The sequence below is a fragment of the Papio anubis genome, chromosome 12 (assembly GCF_008728515.1).
Source record: "Papio anubis isolate 15944 chromosome 12, Panubis1.0, whole genome shotgun sequence".
NCBI lineage: Eukaryota > Metazoa > Chordata > Mammalia > Primates > Cercopithecidae > Papio > Papio anubis.
Window position 1 is genome coordinate 82010566 of NC_044987.1, and position 23525 is coordinate 82034090.

General features: G+C 38.0%; 2 protein-coding genes across 2 annotated transcripts in view; one reads left to right on the forward strand and one right to left on the reverse strand.

Annotated features, from left to right (window-relative positions):
- Window positions 1-5387: 5387 nt before the first annotated feature.
- On the reverse strand, window positions 5388-9849 carry FANCF (FA complementation group F). The gene has a single exon (XM_003910119.5). It carries the CDS (start codon window positions 8882-8884, stop codon window positions 7760-7762), a length of 1125 nt encoding a protein of 374 aa, XP_003910168.2. The 5' UTR covers window positions 8885-9849; the 3' UTR covers window positions 5388-7759.
- Window positions 9850-10840: 991 nt separating this feature from the next.
- Window positions 10841-23525, forward strand: part of GAS2 (growth arrest specific 2) — a 174895-nt gene continuing 162210 nt past the window's right edge. The window contains exon 1 of the mRNA XM_021925950.2: window positions 10841-11450. The gene's annotated coding sequence lies outside the window, so the exon portion shown is untranslated. The remainder of the gene's footprint in view (window positions 11451-23525) is intronic.

A 23525-nucleotide genomic window follows, 5' to 3' on the forward strand; every position in this document is an offset into this window, starting at 1 on the left:
TCTAGATTCTGTAAGCATGCTTCATTACTTTTTATTCTTTTTTTTTTTGTCTCCTCTGACTGTGTATTTTCAATTAGCCTGTCTTCAAGCTCAGTAATTCTTTCTTCTGCTTGAACCATTTTGATATTAAAGAAGTCTGATACATTCTTTAGTACACTAATTGCATTTTTCAGCACCAGAATTTCTGTCTGATTCTTTTTAAGTATTTCAATCTCTTTGTTAAATTTATCTGTTAGAATTCCGAATTCCTTCTCTGTGTTATCTTGAATTTCTTTGAGTTTCCTCAACATAGTTATTTTGAATTCTCTGTCTGAAAGGTCACATATCTCTGTTTTTCCAGAATTGATCCTTGGTGCCTTATTTAGTTCATTTAGTAAGATCATGTTTTCCTACATGCTGTTGAGGCTAGCAGATGTTCTTCGGTGTCTGAGAATTGATGAGTTAGGTATTTATTGTAGTCTTCACTGTCTGGGCTTATTTTTAACTGTCCTTCTTGGGAAGGCTATTCAGACATTTCAAATGACTTGGGTTTGTGATCTAAACTATATTTGCATTAGGGGGCACCCCAATCCCAGCAATGTTGTAATTCTTGTGGACTCATAGAGGTGCTGCCTTGATGGGTTTGGACGAGATCCAGGAGAGTTATCTGGATTACCAGGCAGAGGCTCTTGTTTCCTTCCCTTACTTTCTCCTAAATATACAGAGTCTCTCTCTCTGTCTCTCTCTCTCTCTCTCTCCTGAGCCACCTGAACCTGGGGATGGAGTGACGCAAGCACCTCTGTGTCCATCACCACGATGACTGCAGAAGGTTAGACCTGAAGCCAGCACAGCACTGGGTCTCACCCAAGGACTGCTTACAACAACTCCCTTTCTACTGTTCTATATTTGCTTAAGGCCCTGGGGTACTACATTCAGCAGATAGTAAAGCCAGCCAGGCCTGTGTTCGTCCGTTCAGTGCAGCAAGGTGCCCCAAGTCCTGGGTGGGTCCAGAAGTGCCATTTGGGAGTCAGGGATGAGAGTCAAAAACTTTAGGAGTCTATTCGATGTTCTAAAGTACTGCAGCTGAGCTGGCCCTCAAGGCACACAAGGCAGTCCTTACCACTCTCACTATACCTTTCTAAAGGCAGAGAAGCCTCTTCCCACAGCCACTGCCACCCCAGGCTGTGAGAAGTATTGGCAGACTACCTCCAATGTTCCCTTAAGGCCGAAAGTCTCTTAGGTGTGTTGTGAATGCCGCCTGGCCCGGGACTCGTCCTTCAGAGCAGTGGGCTTCCCTCTGGCCCAGGGCAGGTCCAAAAATGTCATCCAAGAGTCAAGTCCTAGAATCAAAGACCTCAGGATCACACTTGGTCCCTTCCTCCCCTTGTTGGTGCCCAAAGTGCGGGAAAAAATGTCCCCTTTACTTTTCCCTCAGCTTTTCTCAAGTAGAAGGAATTTTGCCCCCTAGCTACCATGGCTGGTTATGTACTGAGTCTCACCTGAAGTCAGCAAATCTCAGAGGCTCACCAAGGCCTTCGATATAGTACCTGGGCATCACTGCCGGTTGTTCAGGGCCCAAGGGTTCTTCAGTTAGCAGGTGATAAATGCTGCCAGTAGTGGGTCCTTTCCTGCAAGGCAGCAGGTTCCGTTCCCTTCTGGCCCAGCGTGTATCTGGAAATGTCATCTGGGAGGTAGTGTCTGGAACAGGGCCCTCACTACTCTGATCAGTCCCTTATTCTGCTGTGGCTGGGCTGGGATCCTACATGCAAAACAAAGTCCTCCCCACTCTTCCCTCTGTTCTCCTCAAGTGAAAGGAAAGGGTCTCTTTTGGAGACATGAGCTGTGCCACCTGAGGTTAGGGGAGGAGTGATGCCAGAACTCCCTTGGCTGCCCCAGCTGGTTTATCAGTATGCCGTGTGCCCTTTCAGTCCATTGTCTATGGGCCTAACTCAACACAAGGACTTTCCTAAGAGTTTATGACCTAGACTGCCTTTCAAGTTTACTTGGAGGCACAGACTGCTATAGCCTGTAGCCCATGTTGGTGAGATCTGCAGGAATTCAGATTCCCACTAGGGCTGGTTTAAATGTTCCCTCTGTGGGCAGGATGAGTGTGGTCCGGTTTTCCTTTCTGCTGTAACAGGACAGCACTGAATTCATTGCTTTACAATTGCTGTGTTCTCCCTCTCTCAGTGCTCAGAGGCTGCTGCTTCCTCGTATGAGGAAGGGGTGGCATTTGTGATTCAGGGCTGTTTTTAAATCACTTCAGTACCTCTTTTACCAATATGTAGTTAAAACCAGGCACTATGAGTTCTCACCTGATTTTTGGTTGCTATGAAGATCTTTTTTCTGTATACATATCTTAACTCAGTGTTCTTGCTGGGGAGGCAGGGGAATGATTGGTTTCTGTTTGGCCATCTTGCTCCACCCTCTCTCTGATATTTAGAGTTGGTTTGGGTGTTTGGTATGAGAGGCTTGTGCGACATTCAAGTGGGGATATTGGTCCTGAAGCTATGATGAGACCGCCAGGCTAAAGATATAAACTGTGCAATTCATACCATATAGGTAGTATTTAACGCCACAGAAATGGATGAGATCATATGGGGTGAGAGCACTACAAAAAAGAGGCAGCAGTTATTAAATACTGAGAAATCTTGAATATTTAAAGGATGATTAGAAGAAGAAGAGACAAAAAAGTAGACTGTAAAAAAATTGCTGGAGAGGTAAGAGGAAACTAGGATAGAGTGGTGTCATGTATGTTATAACAATAGAATTCCAAGCCCAGTTTCAAAAAAGAGAGGATAGGCCATGGTATTGAATGCTGCTGAGAAGTCAAATAACTGAATACCAGAAAAGTGTCTGATATGGTTTGGCTCTGTGAACCCACCCAAATCTCATCTTGAATCGTAATCCTCACGTGTTGAGGGAAGGGCCTAGTGGGAGGTGATCGGATCATGGGGGCAGTTTTCCCCATGCTGTTCTTGTGATAGTGAGTTCTCATGAGATCTGATGATTTAAAAGTGTGGCACCTCCTCTCTTCTCTCTCTTTCTCTTTCTCTCTTTCTCCTACAGCCTCGTAAGGAAGGTACTTGCTTCTTCTTCACCTTCTGCCATGATCGTAAGTTTCCTGAGGCCTCCCAGGCCATGTGAAACTGTGAGTCAATTAAACCTCTTTCCTTTATAAATTACCCTGTCTTGGGGAGTTCTTTATAGCAGTGTGAAAATGGACTAATACAGTGTCTTTTGAATTTAGCATCATGCAGGTGATTGGTGAGCTTGACAAGACTTATTTCAGAGGAGTGTTGATGGCAGAAGTTAGGTTGGTGTGGGCTAAAGGGAAAATGAGGACTTCCACTTTTAGCAAATCAGTAACTAGATATTCCATAGGGCCCAACTGCTACAAAACAAATAGATTCTCAATATAACATTCTTTGAATGTTTTGTTGGGGTTTCAGAAAATAAAGGAAATTTCCAAGCCACCCCTTCATATCTGTTTCTCCAAAACAGGGAGATCTGAGTAGTAAGCAAATAAAATTTGGAAAATATGCTTTGCGCAAAACATAAGGTAGAAAAACTCAAGCCAAAACTCTTACAATAAACCAAAATAGTCCTAGGTTAGGGGGGTTCTCTATTTCTCTAGCAGAAGCATTGAAATATGCCCTCATTGGGCAAAGAATACCCTATTTAGACTCCTAGGTTTACATAGACTATGACCAAACACATGTGAATTTACAATAAGAAATTACAAAAGATGTAAAGAAATAAACTGTCATGAGAATCAACAGAATAGGTTTAGATCCCCAATACTTCAGGTTGTGATTATTAGATGATAAAATAACAATGATAAAAAATGAAAATAGAATCACAAAAAGCCTGCCATATGAGATTATTAAAAGGTAAACAGATTAGGAGAAAAAAAGCCAATTAAGACTTTTAAAAAATCACTGAAATTTAAAACTCAATTGATAGCTTAAACTTCAGATCAGACAGAATTACCAAGACTATACCAACACTACTTACGGTTATAGGCAATGTTGATGACATAAGACATCTCAAGCAGTGTTTATAAGACAAAGTTGTATTCCTCTCCTATATTAACAGGACAAGCTACGCAGGTGGGCTCTGTTTTGCCATTCTGTACATATGACTTCATCTTTGGGTCTACAGCAATTGTCCCAGTCATCTTCAGCCATCTGATTCAAGGTAGCGGCAAACTAGCAGCAAATTAACTTTCCAGCCCATTAAAAGGGAGAAGCAGAGCATTAAGGGAAAATCATTTCAGATTTCTAGAGAATGAATAGTAAGTTGTACATATCACTTCTGCTTATATAAAAGTAACCAAAACCTAGCATTATGGCCACATGTAACTGTAGGAGAAACTGGGAAATTTACTCTCTGAGTGGCCATTTTCAGCTAAAACCTGGTGGTAGGCTAAAATGAAGATGGGGAAATTTATCTTGGGATACAACAGCAGTTTCCAGAGCAAAATAGAATGATATGGAGATAGAAACTGGAAGAGAGAGGTTACATGATTTGAGTAGTGTGAGAAGATCTGCTATAGGCCTGATCAAAGTGACAGGGATGATTTTTAAAAATGGAAGAAAGGAAATATTGGGGAAAAAATGGCTGGAAATTTTTCAGAATGAAGAAAAACACACATCCACACATAAATGAAACACAACATAAAACAAGCAAGAAAAACAGAAATTTACAATTAGATATTCTGAAGTGACTATAGACACTGAAACCGGGACCACCTTAAAATAAACCAGAAAGAAGAAATCACTTACAAAAGAACCACAAGTAGGTGAATAGCTTTCTTAATATCAACAGTGGAAACCAGAAAAGAGTTAATATCTTTAACATGTTAACCTCAAATCAGGAACACAGCAAAATTACCTTCCAACAACATCAACAAGGAATGATCTTTGTAAATAAAAACTGAGTACGTTTACCACCAAGAGACCTTCTCCAAGTGAATTTGAGGTACAATCATGGGAAACAAAATTGTTAAACCAAAACACTGGATAATAACTTGAGAGTTTAGAGATAAGAGATCAGGGTTAAAGTTTCCTAAGGTCCATCGTATCATTAAGAGGAGGGTTTAGATACTAATACTAGATATTTTTAAGTTAAATATGATAAGTTCTGAGAGTAAAAGCATGGGTATAGAATATAACATCCTAACTGGTAGAGGGGAAAAGATCATGAAATAAGAAGGCAAACACATATTTAGTCAATTAAAGAACTGAGAGAGAAATGAAACATAGAGAAATCAAAGGAAGTGGAAAGCACAAAATAGGATAGCAGGGAAAAGTCCAATCATATAGAGTTAACATATGACAATGACAATAGACAAAAATAGACTTTAAAGCAGAAAAGCAGTCACTACAAATAAAAGGTTCAATTCATTAAGATGATATAACAATTGTATATTTGTTTTCATGTCATAAAATTGCTCAAAATACATAAGATGATAATTGATAAAATTTCCTGAAACAGTGTTACAATGGGAGATTTCAATAGTGCTCCCTCATTTGATAGGACATAGGGAAAAAAACACAAAATAAATATTTCTAGATGTTATAAAGAAGTTATCAAATATTCTATTTTTATAGTCTTCCTCTCACTTTTCTCTCTCTCAGTGTATGCACAGATTCTTAATCTTTTCAAGTCTTTAAGAGAAAGTATATAAAGCTGGTTTCATTTATTCAAACACTAGAAGTATCTACCATACCCTGAACAGTATACTAGGCTCCTGGAAACAAAATAAATAACAGATACAGTTTCCACTTTCATGTTGCTTTTGTTTATACCCTTGGGCATTTTACTTAATCTTTTAGCTTATATTCATAAGAATACAGTTTTGGTGTGAAGATTAAATAAGATTATGTATGTAATGTACATATGGAGACTAAAAGAATAATAAATGGTAAGTATAAAATAGATTTTAAAATGTTATTTAAGTCTATTGTCAATCTTTATAATTTCATTGTAAATCATAGTGTGAGATACCACTGCAAATATAGGGAAGTAAGTTCACAAACTTATTTTCTAAAGCTAAAGCTAATATTAGGCCTTGCTATGCTAGAACTCTTCACTGGGTTCTTTCTTAAAAAAAAAAATAATTTCATGTAACTGACAGGAGGAATTGTCTCTATTCTTGCATTAATGACAAATGTAATCTACAAGATGGCCTTCATGGATTAGAAAAAGGAATCTGACCACAGGGAAAAAGAAATTACTGGTTTTCACTCAAGATTATCTAGAAAAGAGTATTTACTACTGGAATAATAGTTTACCCCTGGGTTGTACCACAGAATGAGAAATTCTACAAGATTATACAACTCTTCTTCCACAAGATTACACAGCTCTTACTGTTTTTATTCTATTCTGGAATTAGAAATTAACTTTCTAAATACCATTTTTTTACCTCCAAAAAAATCCTGTTACCAGCTAACCTGAATATGGACAAAAATATCTTGATTATTGTAAAGTTCTACCTCCCTAGTAAAAATGAATAAATTGCCCTTAAGTTTGGTTATTGGAAATCACTATCAGCTATGGAACACCCAGGTAAACTAACACAACCAGGTTCCTACATGCAAAACAAATATTCTAAACTGTTTCCATAGGGCAGCCACCGAGGGAGAAACAAGGACATTTAACTATTTTAGTCTAAACACTTCATTTACATATAAGGCAACTGTGGTCCCAAGTTTGTGATTTATTAACCTAGTTAACGGCAGAAGTTGCACTAAAACCTGGATCTTCTACTTAAAACGTTTCTTTTGGCTGGGTGTGGTGGCTCACGCCTGTAATCCCAGCACTTTGGGAGGCTGAGGCGGGTGGATCACCAGGTCAGAAGTCTGAGACCAGCCTGGCTAGCATGGTGAAACCCCGTCTCTACTAAAAATACAAAAAATTAGCCGGGCATGGTGGCGTGGGCCTGTAATCCCAGCTACTTGGGAGGCTGAGTCAGAATTGCTTTAACCTGGGAGGCAGAGGTTGCAGTGAGCAGTGATCGCACCACTGCACTCCAGCCTGGGCGACAGGGCAAGACTCCGTTTCAAAAAAAAGTTTGTTTTGATTATTTCATCATCAAGCATTAATTTGATATCCAAAGGTATATATTTGTATTTACTGTGCTTTAAACATTTGTCGGTGAGTCAATGCTTTAAATGGACATACTATGTGGTGACTCATTTTCAGAGTAAGAATTTGCAGAAAATGAGAAACAAACTTTCTTAATAATACAATTTTAATGCATACTAAGGCTGGTTAACTGGCTAGAATACTTAGAATACTAGCTTAACAAGGCCAAACTCTAGATAGGCCAATAGCTTTTCAAACCAACATTCCTGACACTGTCACATATTGGTTGGTTAAAGAAAACTCTTCACTACTGAGGGAGGGAAAGAAAACCTAGAAAAATAAACCATACTGAAAGAAAAAGGCTATTTTGTTTGTCACCTTAAAGCTCCTTTTTTTTTAAACGGTACATATATTTTCAATATTCTTACAAATGGGCCTTCTATTAACAAGCAAACTATTGCTAATTCCATGGCTTTGAGTACTTCCAATCACTTCCTCTATCCAGCAAATCCATGATACTACATGCCAGTTACTTTGCACATTTATAATTGTTTAATAAACTATTCAAAATTAGCATCTAAAATAATTATACTTTGGACACACGAAGGCATATATTTGGTGAGAACATTGTAATTTTCATTTTGTAAACTATATATTCTACACTCAAGTAATAATAACACAGCATTGCCTATACAGAACTGAGGCCTGGGCTGAGACCCAAAACTTGTCTTTTCCTAAATGCACCACTCCGAAGAGCTAATAAGAGATCTGTCCAGATGCTAAGACCAGGTACTTCGAAATCTCCATCCTGCGCTTTACAGGTCTCCAGGGCAGTTAGAACTTTATCTTTCAGAGGTGGAGGGGCCTGACAGAGGCTTTGAAACCTATTGTGCAACTCCTCCCAGGGCACATCTTGGGACTCAGTTCCAACCCAAATGCCTTTCTGAAGGTCATAGTGCAAACGCTGACCCCAGTCTGTTAGCAGACCCAGATAGACAGGAGACAGCGCTGGGTGGCGGCTAGTCACTAAAGTCAAAAGCCCGGCTGGGAGGGCGCGACAAAAGGCAGCAAAGACTTCCGAATTCCCCAGAAGCCAGTGGACTAGCGCTTGGCTCCCCTCTCCAGGTGTTTTATGGATGCTGGGTTCCGACTCTTCTTGGGGCCGGGGAGACAAAGGCGGCTGCAACAGCGCCACCGCTATCACCTTCAGGAAGTTGTTCTGAGGCAAACGCTCCCACAGGCTGCTGAGAAATCTGGCGGGACCCTCCGCTTCGGCCTTCCCCACCTCCTGCAGACGCTCCAGCAGCAGATCCGCCTGGGTCTTCATCAGAGAGTCCTCCTGGAGATTCAGGTTCTTTCTATAGCCGTTGAAGCGCAGCATGTGCACCGCGGACCCGCAGCGGGCAAGGCGGGCCAGGCTCTCTTGGAGCGTCTCCTCATCAGCGTCCGGGACGCCCGGGCCCGGAAAGAGTTGCTGCACCAGGTGGTGACGAGCTGCATCCCCGAGGGCCTGGTTCTCCAGCAGGCGCAGAGAGAGCAGGACATCACAGTGACCGAGGGCCTGGAAGCTCGCCAATCCCGGAACTGGACCCCGCCCAAAGACGCCCTCTTGCCGCCACTGGTTGTGCAGCCGCCGCTCCAGAGCCGTGCGAATGGGGCCGTGCCGACCAAAGCGCCGATGGATGTGGCGCAGGTAGCGCGCCCACTGCAGGGCCCGGCGCACAGTGACGGGGTCCCAGGTGCGGACGTGGGCAGTGCGTGAGACCGCCAGAAGCTCGGAAAAGCGATCCAGGTGCTGCAGGAGGGATTCCATGACGTGCGCGAAGGCCCTACTTCCGCTTTCACCTTGGAGACAGCGATTCTCTGTGTACTGATTGGGACATCCGTGAAATGATACGCCTTTCTGCAATGCTATTGGTCGAAATGCATGTCAATCTCCTGGCGTCTTTATCCGTATTCCTCGACTGGGCAACTTAAAAGCCTTAATACTTTTACTTTCGCCACACAAAGAGGTTCTTCTTAGTGGAGGGAGAGCAGATGTAGGGCATCCTACCGAGAATTTCCGGAGCCCATATGCGAGATGATGCCAGTCATGAACGTCTCCGCGCTTCCTTTCGCTTTGGAAATATCCTTAAGTAGAACTTTTCTGAGCTTTGCCTAAAACTAGAATCTGTGTTGAGGTTTTTCAAAATTAAGTAACGCCAGAGACATACCGTGACTTGAGGAAACGCTCTTAAATGAAATTTTAAGATCTATTTGAGAAACATGTACTAAAAATGTACTGACGTCCTATTAATGCCAGGCGCTATGCTAAATTCTAGGCCTTCACATTGTCCTTTCGTTATTAGAACTGAAGCCCTGATTATTTGAAACAAAAAAAACTTTAATAATTTATTAAAATTTGCAAAGGAACAAAATTTTACTTCACAATTGTACATTTCGTTTTCGTAATTTTTGGGACAAAATAGCTTAATTGACTCTTCTGTCACACAAATAATCAGCTGAAGGAAATGGCATTTAAGAGCATCGAACAATAATAAATGTTTGATTAAATAAAAACTGTGAGAAGAGAGTAGGGAGGAGAAGGTCCTATGTCGCTCATTGATGCACTTAACAAACATTTGTCAACTCCTAGGAGTTACATTGTGTACCAAATGCACAATTCTTACTAAAGTTGATAATATAGTAATTCGTTTGAGCTGAATTTCTTTCCAGTCCTACAGACAGTCAAAACTATTCGAAAAAGTGGGGGCAAGGTGTTTTGTTTTGTACTTTAACAAAAAGGGGAAGAGAAATTTAAGAGGGGAAAAGTCATTTTTCATTTATTAAAATAAGCATTCCTACACATTTTAGAGAGTAAAGCAGTCATGTGCATGCTGTTAATTCAAATTTATGCATTTATTTATTTATTTTGAAAGGGAGTCTCATTCTGTCGCCCAGGTGCGGCCAATTTTTGTATTTTTAGTAGAGACGGGATTTCACCTTGTTGGCCAGGCTGGTCTCGAACTCCTGACCTCAAGTGATCCTCCCGCCACGGCCTTCCAAAGTGCTGGGATTCCAGGCGTGTGCCACCGCGCTCGGCTATTATTTGATTTTTATTAGTTATCTCAAACTCGTATTTGGTCCTGAAATGGTGGTTTTATTTTATCCTAAGGATACTACGAATCTTAAAATTATTTTTGTTGGCTACTAGAAACTTAGAACCAAATGTGCAGCCTGCCTTTAGCAAATGTACCGGCATCACTAATTAATTTATTTATTCTTATATTGAACACCTATTATGATACATAGTATGAGGTGCTACAGATGTAGTAGTTAAATAAATGCAGTCCTAGCATGAGTGGAAAAGTTCATGTTGTACCGTTTAAGAGAGACATTAAATGAATAACCTCAAATGTGTAGGAGGATGAAATTGAGTAGGGTCACCAAGTCTTAGGTAATAGGAAGGTCTCTTTAATTACTGACTTTTCAGGCTGGGGACAGTGGCTTATGCCTGTAATCCCAGCACTTTGGAGAGCCAAGCCGAGGCAGGTGGATCACCTGAGGTCAGGAGTTCGAGACCAGCCTGGCCAGCATGACAAAACTCTGTCTTTACTGGGGGGAAAAAAAAAAAATTAACTGGGCATGGCGGTGCACACTTGTGATCCTAGCAAATCGGGAGGCTGAGGCAGGAGAATAGTTTGAACCCAGGAGGTGGAGGTTACGGTGAGCCGAGATCGGGCCACTGCACTCCAGCCTGGGCAACAGAGCAAGACTCCCTCTCAAAAAAAAAAAAAAAAAAAAAGTGGGGGAGGGGGAAGAAAAGAAATGGACTTTTCAGTTGAAAGTTCAAAGCTGAGTGTTGAGAGGAGCCTTCAAGGCTACAGAAATCCTTAATTTTTTTTTGCAGGTATCTGAGTTGAAAGAACCAGGCCTATTTAAGGAGGTGGAAAAATCTAAAAAAGCTTTGATTCAAAATGGGGATGACAGTGTATGGCAAGAATTACACAGATTAACTTTAGCTTCATATTTCTACTTATGTATTTAAATCTTGATTTTAAATTCTTCCTTGAGCATAGTGATGTATAAACTCCTACATATTTCAGGTTAGTCTATTTTCATTAACTGAAATGTCTATGAAGTTCCCCCTTGTAGAAGAAAGAAAAGCCTAGGATTTTAACCTATATTCTTGAGGCAGGGTGGGTAGGGATACAAAAAATTATAATGCAAAGCAGATTTTATATATTTTGAAAATTTTAAGAATGTTGCTATGAAAGACTAGATATAAACTGACAGGAGAGTTCTCGGAAGACTACAGAGGACTGATACTTGATTTAGGCCTCGAAGTATTTGAACAATCATGGGACAGAAGAAAATCCAAGTGAGAGAAATAATATAAGGTAAAATATATGAGAACACAAATGTGTGTACTGTGTGCCATGAATACCAGGAACAGTCTCCCTCCTTTTGGTTTTGATCCCCAAATTCCTTGAATACAGTAAATTGGGGGGAAAAAAGGCCAAATTTCAGCAGATTTTATTTTTATTTATTTATTTTGATTTTTTCTATTTGGTGAAGTTTTCAAATATTGTAGCTCATAAAATTTTTTTGTCCTCTTTTCATTACTTTAACAGACTTCTTTTTTTTCTTTTTTGTTTATTTTTATTTCAATAGCTTTAAGGGTACAAGTGTGGATTTTGGTTACTTGGTGGAATTTTATTGTGGTGAAGCCTGAGATTTTAGTGTACCCTTTAACTGAGTAGTGTATGTTGTACCCAACATGTAGATTTTTATCCCTCACCCCATCCCACCTCCCCTGCTTCCAGGTTTCCAGTGTCCATTATACCACTCTGTCTGCCTTTGCATACCCACAGCTTAGCTCCCACTTACAAGTGAGAACATGCAGTGTTAGGTTTCCATTCCTGAGTTACTTCACTTAGAATAATGGCCTCCAGTTCCATCCAAGTGGCTGCAAAATATATTATTTCATTGTTTTTATAGCTGAGTAGTATTCCATGGTATGTGTATGTGTGTGTGTGTGTTTGTGTGTATATATATATATGACTTTTTGTATCCACTTTTCAGTTGTTGGGCCCTTATATTGGTTCTGTATCTTTGCAATTGTGAATTGTGCTGTGATAAACATATACATGCAAGTGTCTTTCTGATATAATGACTTATTTTCTTTGGGATAGATACTCAGTAGTGGGATTGCTGGATCAAATGTAGCTCTACATTTAGTTCCATACTGTTTTCCATAGAGGTTGTACTGGTTTGCATTCCCACAAACAGTGTATAAGCATTCCCTTTTCACCACATCCATGCCAACATCTATTTTTCGACTTTTTAATAATGACCATTCTGGCTGGAGTAAGGTAGTATCCTTTTCCATAGAGGTTGTACTGGTTTGCATTGCCACCAACAGTGTATAAGCATTCCGTTTTCACCACATCCGTGACAACATCTATTGTTCTTCGACTTTTTAATAATGACCATTCTGGCTAGGGTAAGGTGGTATCACATTGTGGTTTTAATTTGCATTTCCCTGATAATTAGTGAAGTTGAGTACTTTTTCATACATTTGTTGGCCATTTCTGTATCTTCTCTTGAGAAATGTGTATTCATGTCATTTGCTCACTTCTTAATGGGATTTTTTTTTTCTTGCTGATTTGAGTTCCTTATAGATTCTAGATATTTGTCCTTTATCTGATGTATATTTTGCAAATATTTTCTCCCATTCTGGGAGTTGTCTGTTTGCTCTGATGACTATTTCATTCGCTGTGCAGAAGCTTTTTAGTTTAATTAGGTCCCACTTATTTTTGTTTTTGTTGCATTTGCTTTTGGGGTCTTAGTCATGAGTCTTTGCCTTGGTCAGTGTCCAGAAGAGTTTTTCCTAAGTTTTCTTCTAGAATTTTTGTGGTTTCAGCTCTTAAATTTATGTCTTTAATACATCTTGAGTTGATTTTTCTTAAATGATGAGATATAGGGATCCAGTTTCATTCTTCTACACAGGGCTATCCACTTTTCCCCACACCATTTATTAAATAAGGTGACCTTTTCCCAATTTATGTTTTTGTATGTTTTGTCGAAGATCAGCTGGTTGTAAGTATTTGGCTTTATTTCTGAGTTCTCTATTCTCTTCCATTGGTCTGTATGTCTACTTTTATAACAGTGTCATGCTGCTTTGCTTACTACAGCCTTGTAGAATTTGACGTCAAGTAATGTGATGCCTCTAGATTTGTTCTTTTTGCTTAGGATTGCTTTGGCTGTTCAGGCTGGTTTTTGGTTCCATATGAATTTTATGATTACTTTTTCTAATTCTGTGAAAGATAATGTTAGTAGTTTGATAGGAATTGCATGGAATCTGTGTATTGCTTTGGGCAGTATGGTCATTATCATAATAGTGATTCTTCCAGGCCATGAGCATGAGGTGTATTTCCATTTTTCAGTGTCATCTGTGGTATCTTTCAGCAGTGTTTTGTAGTTCTCCTTGTAGAGATCTTTCCTCTCCTTTGTTAAGTAAATTCCTAGGTGTTTTATTTTTCTGCAGCTACTGTAAAAGGGATTGAGTTCTTGATTTTATTCTCAGCTTGGACACTATTGGTATAAAGCAGTGTACATTGCTTTGGTAACCTGAGACTTTACTAAATTCATTTATCAAATCTAAGAGTCTTTTGGAGAAGTCGTTGGGGTTTCCTAGGTATATTATCACATCATCAGCAAACCGAGATAGTTTGACTCCTTTTTTTCCAATTTGGGTGACCTTTATTTATTATTTCTCTTGATTGAGTGCTCTGACTGGGACTTCCAATGCTGTGTTGATTAGAAGTGATGAAAGTGGACATCTTTGGTTTGTTCCAATTCTTAGGGAGAATGCTTCAACATAAATGTTGGCTTTGGGTTTGTTATGTATGGCTTTTATTATTTTGAGGTGTGTTTCTTCTATGCCTAGTTTGTTGAGATTTATGTCATAAAGAGATGCTGGATTTTAATGATTGCTTTATCTGCATTTATTGAGATAATCATGTTGCTATTATTTTAATTCTGTTTGTGTGATGAACCACATTTTTTGACTTACATATGTTGAGCCATTGATTCATCCCTGGGATGAATACCACTTGATCATGATGAATTATCTTTTTGATGTGCTATTGGATTCAGCTTGCTAGTATTTTGTTGAATATTTTTGCATCTATGTTCATCAGAGATATTGGTCTGTAATTTTCCTTTTTGTTATGTCTTTTCCTGGCTTTGGTTTCAGGGTGATACTGTCTTCATATGAAATAGGGAGGATTCCCTCTTTCTCAATCTTTTGCAATAGTTTCAGTAGGATTGTTACCAATTCTTTGAATGTCTGATAAAATTTGGCTGTGAATCCATCTGGCCCTGGACTTTTTGTGTGTGTGTGTGTGTGACAAATTTTGTATTACTGATTCAATCTTACTGCTTGTGACTGGCTTATTCAGTATTTTTATGTCTTTATGATTCAAGCTAGGAGGGTTGTGTGTTTCCAGAAATGTATTCATTTTCTCTAGATTTTCTAGTTTGTTTGCAAAGAGGTGTTCTTGGTAGTCTTGAAAGATATTTTGTATTTCTTTGGGGTTGGTTGTAACATCTCCATTTTCATTTCTAATTTAGCTTATTTGGATCTTCTCTCTTCTTTTCTTGGTTAAACTAGCTAATAGTCAGACAGTGACAAATTCCCTTAGCATTTTCTTGTCTGAGAAACAGTTTATTTTTCCTTCATTTATGAAACTTAGGTTTACTGGTTACAAAATTGTTGGCTGATAGTTATTCTGTTTAAGGAGGCTAAAATAGGACCATAGCCCTTTCTGGCTTATAAGGCTTCTGCTGAGAAGTCGGTTGTTAGTCTAAAAGGTTTTACCTTATAGGTTACCTGATGCTTTTTTCATACTGCTCTCGGAATTCTTTTCTTCACATTGACTTTAGATATCCTGATGACTTTAGGTCTTGGTGTTGGCCTTTTTGCAATGCATTTCCCGGGAGTTCTTTGAGCTTTTTTGTATTTGGATATCTAAATCTCTGGCAAAGCTAGGGAAGTTTTCCTTAATTATTCCCTCAAATAAGTAAGTTTTCCAAACTTTTTGCTTTTTCTTCCCCCTCAGGAACATCAATGATTCTTAGGTTGACGCTTTTACATAATCCCATGTTTCTTAGAGATTTTATTCACCTCTTTTAATTCTTTCTTTTTATTTTTATGTGATTGGGTTAATTCAAAAATCTTGTCTTCAAGTTCTGGAATTCTTTATTCCACATGGTCTAGTCTAATGTTAAAACTTTTCCCTGCATTTTATAATTCCCTAAATGTGTCTTTTGTCTCCAGAGTTCTGATTGTTTTTTTTTTCTTTAAAATATCAATCTGTTTAGGAAATCTTTCATTCATAACCTGATTTTCTTTTAAATTTTATTGTGCTGTTCTTCATCTTTTTCTTGTATTTCCTTGAGGAACTTAATAATCAACCTCTTGAACTTTTTATCTGGTATTTTAAAGATTTCATTTGGTTTGGATCCATTGCAGGAGAGTTAGTAGAATCTTTGTGGTGTTATAGAATCATGTTTTTACATATTGCTAGAATTATTTTTCTGATTTCTTCTCATTTGGGTAGACCATTTCTTCTAATTATTTTTTGAATTTATTTTTTATTCAAATGTGGTTTTTCAATTTCTATTTTTCCCTCTTGAGGATGTGACTTTAATGTTTATAGTTTATTTCAGCTCTTGGTGTTTTCAATGATGAAGAATCTGTATGAAAAATCTGTACGAACTCCTTGGTGTGATGGCCTTCTCAGTTACTGGTTATAGTAGCAATGTGCTCAGTGTGTGAGCAGGTTCACTGTCTCCTATGGGACCAGAATGACAAAGATGTCACGAAGCTTATTTTGTTCCCCAGTGGTGTACATTCATTCATTCATTAATTTATTTATTTTCTCAGTATTTTATTCACTGGGTTGAACAGTTCAGGCTTCAGGCAAGTAGGAGGTATTCATGGGTAAAAACAGTCTGCAGCTAAAGCAGGGGTGTAATGCAATATCCGGTGATGGACAGAGGTCCTAACCTTGACAGAGGCATCTGGAGAAGCTTTCAGTGAAATGCACTAAGGTCTTTTCATGGTGAAGGGAGGAGCCACTGTAGTTCCCCAGCCAGGCCAGCAGGAAAGTGATCCAACTCCCAGTCACACTCCTGACCCAGTGTTCCAGCTATTCAGATGACACAGGCATCCCTTTTCTTCTGCAGGAATGATGATGTTACATGTAGAAAAGGACTATGACTCTATCCCTCATGTAAGTCTGAACCTGGAGGACACTCCTCCTGTGGGGATGCAGTCACCCGGAAGTGTTCCAGGAAGCCTCTCTACATGTGCACCCATGCCAAGCTCCTGTGGGAGAAGCCACAGCTATGTTTGCAGTGATGGGCAAGAGGAAGTGTATTAGTCTGTTTTCAAACTGCTGATGAAGACATACCCATGACTGGGCAATTTATAAAGAAAAGAGGTTTAATTGATTCACAGTTCCACATGACTAGGGAGGCCTCACATTCATGGCGGAAGATGAAGGAAGAGCAAAGGGACGTCTTACACAATGGCTAGCAAAGAGAGAGTGAGAGCCAAGTGAAAGGGGTTTCCCCTTATAAAACCATTAGCTTTTGTGATACTTAGTCACTACCATGAGAACAGGATGGGGGAAACTGCTCCCATGATTCAGTTATCTCCCACTGGGTTCCTCCCACAATATATGGAAATTATGGGAACTACGATTCAAGGTAAGATTTGGGTGGGGACATAACCAAACCATATCAGGAAGAAAAAGTCTTCTTCCCCAGGATGCTTCATGGGCACCAGGGCTACCTGATGGTTGGAGTAGAGGCACAAACTTTCTCCACTGAGCCCTGCACTGTACCTGTGCCTTTGCTGAAATAAACTTCCCACAAACAGACAGTTTGGGGACTAAAGGCCTGCAGTCTGGATTCTTTGGTCTCACAGGGTGCTCCCTTGATGTGGTATATTCCCCTTCCCCTAGGAGGAGGGATCCCTGAGGGCCAAACTACTGTCAATCCTGCTGCTTCTCTTCTGGTTCTAGCCACCCAGTGGGGCTGCCATTCTCCAGGATGGTGCTGGGGAATGTCTGGAAGGGATCCAGTGATAGGACCTGTTCTCTAATCTCCCAGTAGTGGGTACCAGCAGAAGTTCTGATGGGGGTGGCAGGGGAGTGATGTAGACTCTGAGATTTTCTTGGTTATACATAGCCTTAATGCATTGCTATTCTCAAATGCCAGCTCTAGTAGTAATATGCTGGTCACGTGAATAGACTAAAGACCTCCTGGTTACCCAGAGTAATGCAGGCAGTGGTGCTGAGGTCATCCAAAAGTTTTCTCCTTCAGGGGAGCTGTGTTTTTGTGCCAACAGATGCTGTAATGGACTGTGTCAGTTGGCCTCCAGCCAGGAGGCAGTGCTTGCAAAAGAGTGTCAGCTGCAGTGATTGTGATGGGATTTGTGCTTATCTTATGTTACCCAGGGTAGGTACTGTGGTGTCTCAGGCAATGGGCAGGGTCGTGGGACTCCCCAAAGTCCCTGCCCTTTGTGTTAGGATACTAGGGTAGATGGAGGTGCAAAGCCAGGTGGTGGTTGGATCAATCAAGTCCCACACTCTGGCCTCCCACATGCCAGCATAAGCAGCAGCTCTAGTGGAGATCAAAGGGCAGTTCTGTGGCCTCTGAGGGAACATTCCAGGGAGGAGCACAGCTGCCTTTGTTGTGCAGAAGAATCCGTATGGTGAGCGGTGGGTAGTCAATAGCAGTAAGCCTCACCTGGCCCCTACGCACTTGTCAAGGCACATCTCACACCTGCAGTGTTCCACTTGCAGCAGCTAACTGGGTTCCAGATAGCCTGTGCTCAGCACTCAAAACTGCCCCAGGCCATAAGCCTTCCCTACCAAGACAGGAACGCTGGCTTTCAGACCACACCCCTCCCTGTCTGCCTGCAGAGCTGGGGTACCCAGGTCCTGCACCTGTGGCTTATAGTACTTCCCACTTGTCTCAGTTCTCACCAAAGTGGTTCATCCCTGTTCAAGATTATATTGTGAATCTCCACTGGGAGCTTCTTTCAACCTGTGACTGCTGCCTGAGTTAGCTGGCTTACTTCTGTGAGGTCCCCTGTGAGGTAGGATTTGGAATGGCTTTCCTCTGTCTCCACTGGAGTCTGGGAGTGCATGCAAAGCATGTCCTGATGCTGCTCCTTCTCATATACTCCTCACCACTCACTAAATCAGCTCCAGTGTTAGATAGGGTTAAGGCCTTCCTCCATGGCCTGGGGCAGGTTCCCCAATGGGAGTATATATCACGGAGGCAGTCTCACCACTCACATTCTGGGGACTCACAGTTTTCTGCCTGACTTGTGGATTTACCATGGAGGCAGTCTCTCCCCACTCACACTCTGGGGACTCAGTTTTCTGCCTGGCTTAGGGTGTAGGTTGCTGCCCACTGCTTCTTTCAAAGGGTCTATGTTTTTGTTTGCTTGTTTTTTGTTTTTTCAGTTTTTCTGTTAAATTCCTGTGTTGCTTCTTGGAGAAAAGTTCACAGCATGAATCTCTACACAGTGTTTTGTCTTTCTCAGTGGGAGAGACATGCTAACAATGCCTCCAATCCACCATTCTGGAAAAACAGGAGGTTGTATTAAATTAAGATGTCATTCAAACGATAGGAGTTAGTAACACAAACAACTAAGGATCAGGAAAAGATGCTTTCACAAACAACCTACCTCATGGGCCCTGGTAAGGATTAAATGGGATAACAAATATAAAATGCCACAAATATAAAATTGTGGCTGTCTTTTAATATGAATTCTACCGCTTACCCACCCACATTGCATAACAGCCGTGCAATTTGGGATACTGACCACAGCTCAGCTCAATGGGGGATTTGATCATTTTGAGCCAATCATGTTAAGTCAATCCCGTTCTAATTCAGTAATTAATTCAAGAACCTAGCCTTAAGCCAATCAATGTAGAGCATTCTCTAATGTCAGAAATTTGTTCAGAAATATCCATATGAACTGAATTAATTTTAATCAATTAGGCCTAGAGGATCTAGTGAAAACTTTTATTACTTTCTTCAGTGTCAGTACATGAACATTAATTAATTTTAAGTTAGCCATAAGAGAATGTTAGAGTATACAGGCTTAATATCAAACATACTAGATACTTTCTCTCTTCCTCTTTACATAAAGAGGAAGATATATGTGTTATATACATAGTTATATATGTTATATATAGATGGTATATATGTCTAGTAAGTATATATGAACACATTTTATATAAAAATTTGTTACCTATTTATATTATTTAAATATAACAATATACAATATTTATATTAATAATATAAATAACATATTGTAAATATTAATATATATTTATATCAATAATACATTTAACTATAATAGTAATATTTATATTATATTAATATATTGATATCATATAAATATTTATATTATAATATTAATATAATATTAATATATTATGTTTTTATTATACACTTAATAATTAATATAATTATATTAATATATAATAAGTTATATATTAATATATGATTAATATATTAATCGTATATTAATTATACGATTATATATCAAATGATTATGTATTTTATATATAATATATAATAAACACAATGATAGAAATATATTTATATATACTCATAATAATATAATAGCATACAATATACTATATTAATAATTATATATTATTTATAATAGTATAAATAATAAATGATAACATTATGCAGCCATTTATACTACTATAATATATTGTACCTAATATATATCAATACATTTAACTGTATTGTTTATATTTATTAATATTATTGATACAAATAATTATATTGTTACACACATAACATATTAATAATTATATATAATTAAAATATATAATATATAATATATAAATATATTTTATGTATTAAAAATTATAATATACTATATTTTAATTATATAATTAGTAATATAATTATATTAGTATTAATATAATGATTTATATTACAGCAATAATATTAATATAGTTAAATGCATTATTGATATATATTATTAACAATATTTAAATCATTTATATTATTAATAAAATAATATATTATTTTATTATTAATATAAATATTGTATATTATGTTTATATTAGGTAATATAAAAAGGTAATATAAATTTTTATTTAAAATAATGTTGTATATTTATATATACTTACTAGACATATATAACATCTATATATAACATATAACTATGTATATACCATACATCTTCCTTTATATGTAAAAATTATATATGTAATTTATATTATTGATAAATTATATTACTATAATTTATATTATAGTAGTATAATCTATATATTAATATTAATACAATTTATATTGTATTATATTATAATATAATTAATATTACATAGTCATGTATTTGTAGTAATAAATATTTATTTTTAAATGTAAATTAGTTTACATTTATATATTATTCATATATGTAAACTATAGATTTATATATAAATTACATATATATTTTGTATATATACCTGAAACCCAAAGCTGCCATAGATATCTCCTTCCCCAAACCAAGAAAATCTCAGAATCACAAATAAAAATTGGATTAAGACAGACCTTAAACAAACCTGTTTAAAATTATGTAACCTTACATGTATTCCCAAATGCTTTTTTTTTTTCTTCCAGTTTCAGTTTTACTTTCTGTTGCTTTCATTTAAATGCACCCAAGTATAAGCCCTTTGGAATACTGTGTGGTACAAATACTCAATGAGCATTGGCTATTGTTGTTATAAATATTACATAAGCCTCCAAAGTTTATGTCTTCCCATGTCTTCTCCCTATTCCACCACTGCCAAATGTAAAAAGGCAACCACTAACATGTTTATGGGCTGTGGTGGAGGAAATGTTATCAAAGACACAACTTGCTGCTGCAACATGTACTCTGGGTCCTGAGAGGTTTCTAAAAAATCTTGTCCAATGGAATATTAGGACTTGAAAACTTGAGTTGATTTCATTCTCTACATTGAATCTAATTTTTGTTGTTATTATAACACTTTTTTTTTTTTTTTTTTTTGAGACAGAGTCTCACTGTGTTGCCCAGGCTGGAGTGCAGTGGCGTGATCTCGGCTCATTGCAGCCTTTGTCTCCCCGGTTCAAGTGATTCTCCTGCCTCAGCCTCCCAAGTAGCTAGGATTACAGGTACCTGGCACCACACCTGGCTAATTTTTGTATTTTTAGTGGAGACAGGGTTTTACCATGTTGGCCAGGTTGGTCTGGAACTCCTGACCTCAAATATCCTCCTGCCTCGGCCTCTCAAAATGCTGGAATTATAGGCATGAGCCACCGCACCCGGCTTGTTATTATTTTAAGATATGCAAGAAATTATAGGACACTATGCAACTGATGGACCAATGAAAACAAGTTATTCTGATGTTTTTACTCTGAACAATATTATATTTAATGACATGCACACTAATTACAGCTCTCTGCTTGATGAAATAATATTTCTTTATATGAACAAATAGAATTGGATTCCATATCTTCAAACAAGGCAGTCATAGAGGGTTTTTTCCTCATCCAGAAATCTACTTTTTGGGAAATTTTTTGATGTGTTGGCAATCACTCTGAGGGTAAATATTATAGGTGGTGATTATACTGATACCAACTCCACTTCAATATCTCAGTCAAGTCAGGGATAAGGTTAGGTCTTTCTATGTGCTTTAGTAGCAACTATAAAGAGCAAGCTGGAGCAATTTTTTAATCCAGATTTCTAATAGAAACTTTGCAAACATATTTGCCATGTTTGTGGTATTGCAAACTATCTTTCTGGAAAAAAGCTTTCCATATTGCTGTAGTTTGAATGTCCTCTCCAAAACTCATGTGAAATTTAATTGCCAACATAATAGTATTGGAATGGAAGGCTGTTAACAGCTGATTAAGTCATGTGGGCTTTGTCCTCATATAATATTAAGTAAATGGTTAGTTAGCCCAGGAGTAGGTTTCAGATAAAAGTAAGTATAGATCGATTTCCTCTCTTTCTTGCCGTCTTTCACCATGTGTTGCCTTCTACCGTGTTTTGAAGCAGCAAGAAGGTCCTCACCTTGGACTCCCCAGCCTCCAGGACCATGAGCCAAATAAGTATCCTTTCTTTCAAAATTACCAGTCTGTGGTATTCTGTTATAGCAGCAGAAAATGGACTGAGACATAGATCTTAGTGGTATTTACTTGTAAAATCGTGATTTCTTCATTTCATTGATTTCCCTTACAAAAGGGGAAAATCGCCAAATGAATTATAATGGATAGAAGACTTTATGCATGTAAAATCTGGTAATTAGGTTTTCAGTCTTGCATCCTATGATATTATAACTATTCCCTGATCAAACTATAAATGCCATACTAAATCTTTAAAAAAAATTAAATTTATATTTTAGTGGGGAAAACACACTAGGTTTACCTTTCCTACCATTAGAGTTATTTTCAGTAGGCCATAATAGACTGTAACTAGACAAAAAATTTTCTGGTTCCTGAGCATTCTACTTCATGTACAGCAGAAAGGGTTACAAGTGTATGCCTGAGATATCGATCTCCTTTACCTTTGGGGCATATGAATGAGGTCTGGGACATGACTGTCATTGCTGAGATGGAAAGAGATCCTTTAATCCATCCTGTGGTCTTCTTTAGATATTCATTACCACCTGGACATCTATACACTAGCTAGAAAGTGCATACATTGCAATCCATCATAGACGAAGGGCCCATGAAGTTAGTGGAAGAATTTCAGATGTCCAAGAAGGACATAATAGAACCTAGTGAATTCAGAGGAAGGTAGTGGAAGAGGAATTTAAAGATAGAATTTCCTTGTGGGCACACATCTAAATGTTGGCCACAAATCTGTTTTCACAAATATGAGATACATCTTTTTAATTCCAGTGGGTGTGACTTTAAGTGGCCTTAAAGCCAGCAGCAGAAAGACCGCTATAACAATGTATGTATATTCTACAAATTCAAGCTTCATCAACACTTTGAAATTTGTGATATGGAAAATGTTGTTTGAATTTAAAATGTATCTGCATCATCATAGTAATGTTTAACATTTTATTGCTTTTATAAGGATAGAAAAGAGCTTTTATTTAAATGTAATCTCATTTCTTATAAACCTTGAATGGCTTTATAGACATTCACAAAATAATTTTACCTTTTTTGTCAACAACATTTGTCTATGAGAGTCAACGGAGATTCTCAAGAATATAAAGAGAACATGTTTAAAAGTCTTGATCAGGAATTGTAACTGACCATTTCAAACATAAAAACCAATGTGAAAAAAATTGCATTCATGAAGCAAGCTTAATTTCTCTCTTAAAAATATGAGAATTCTAAATGTTGGGAATTTTTATATAAATTGTATATTTAATCACCTGTATTCATATTATCATTCAAAGCAAGTG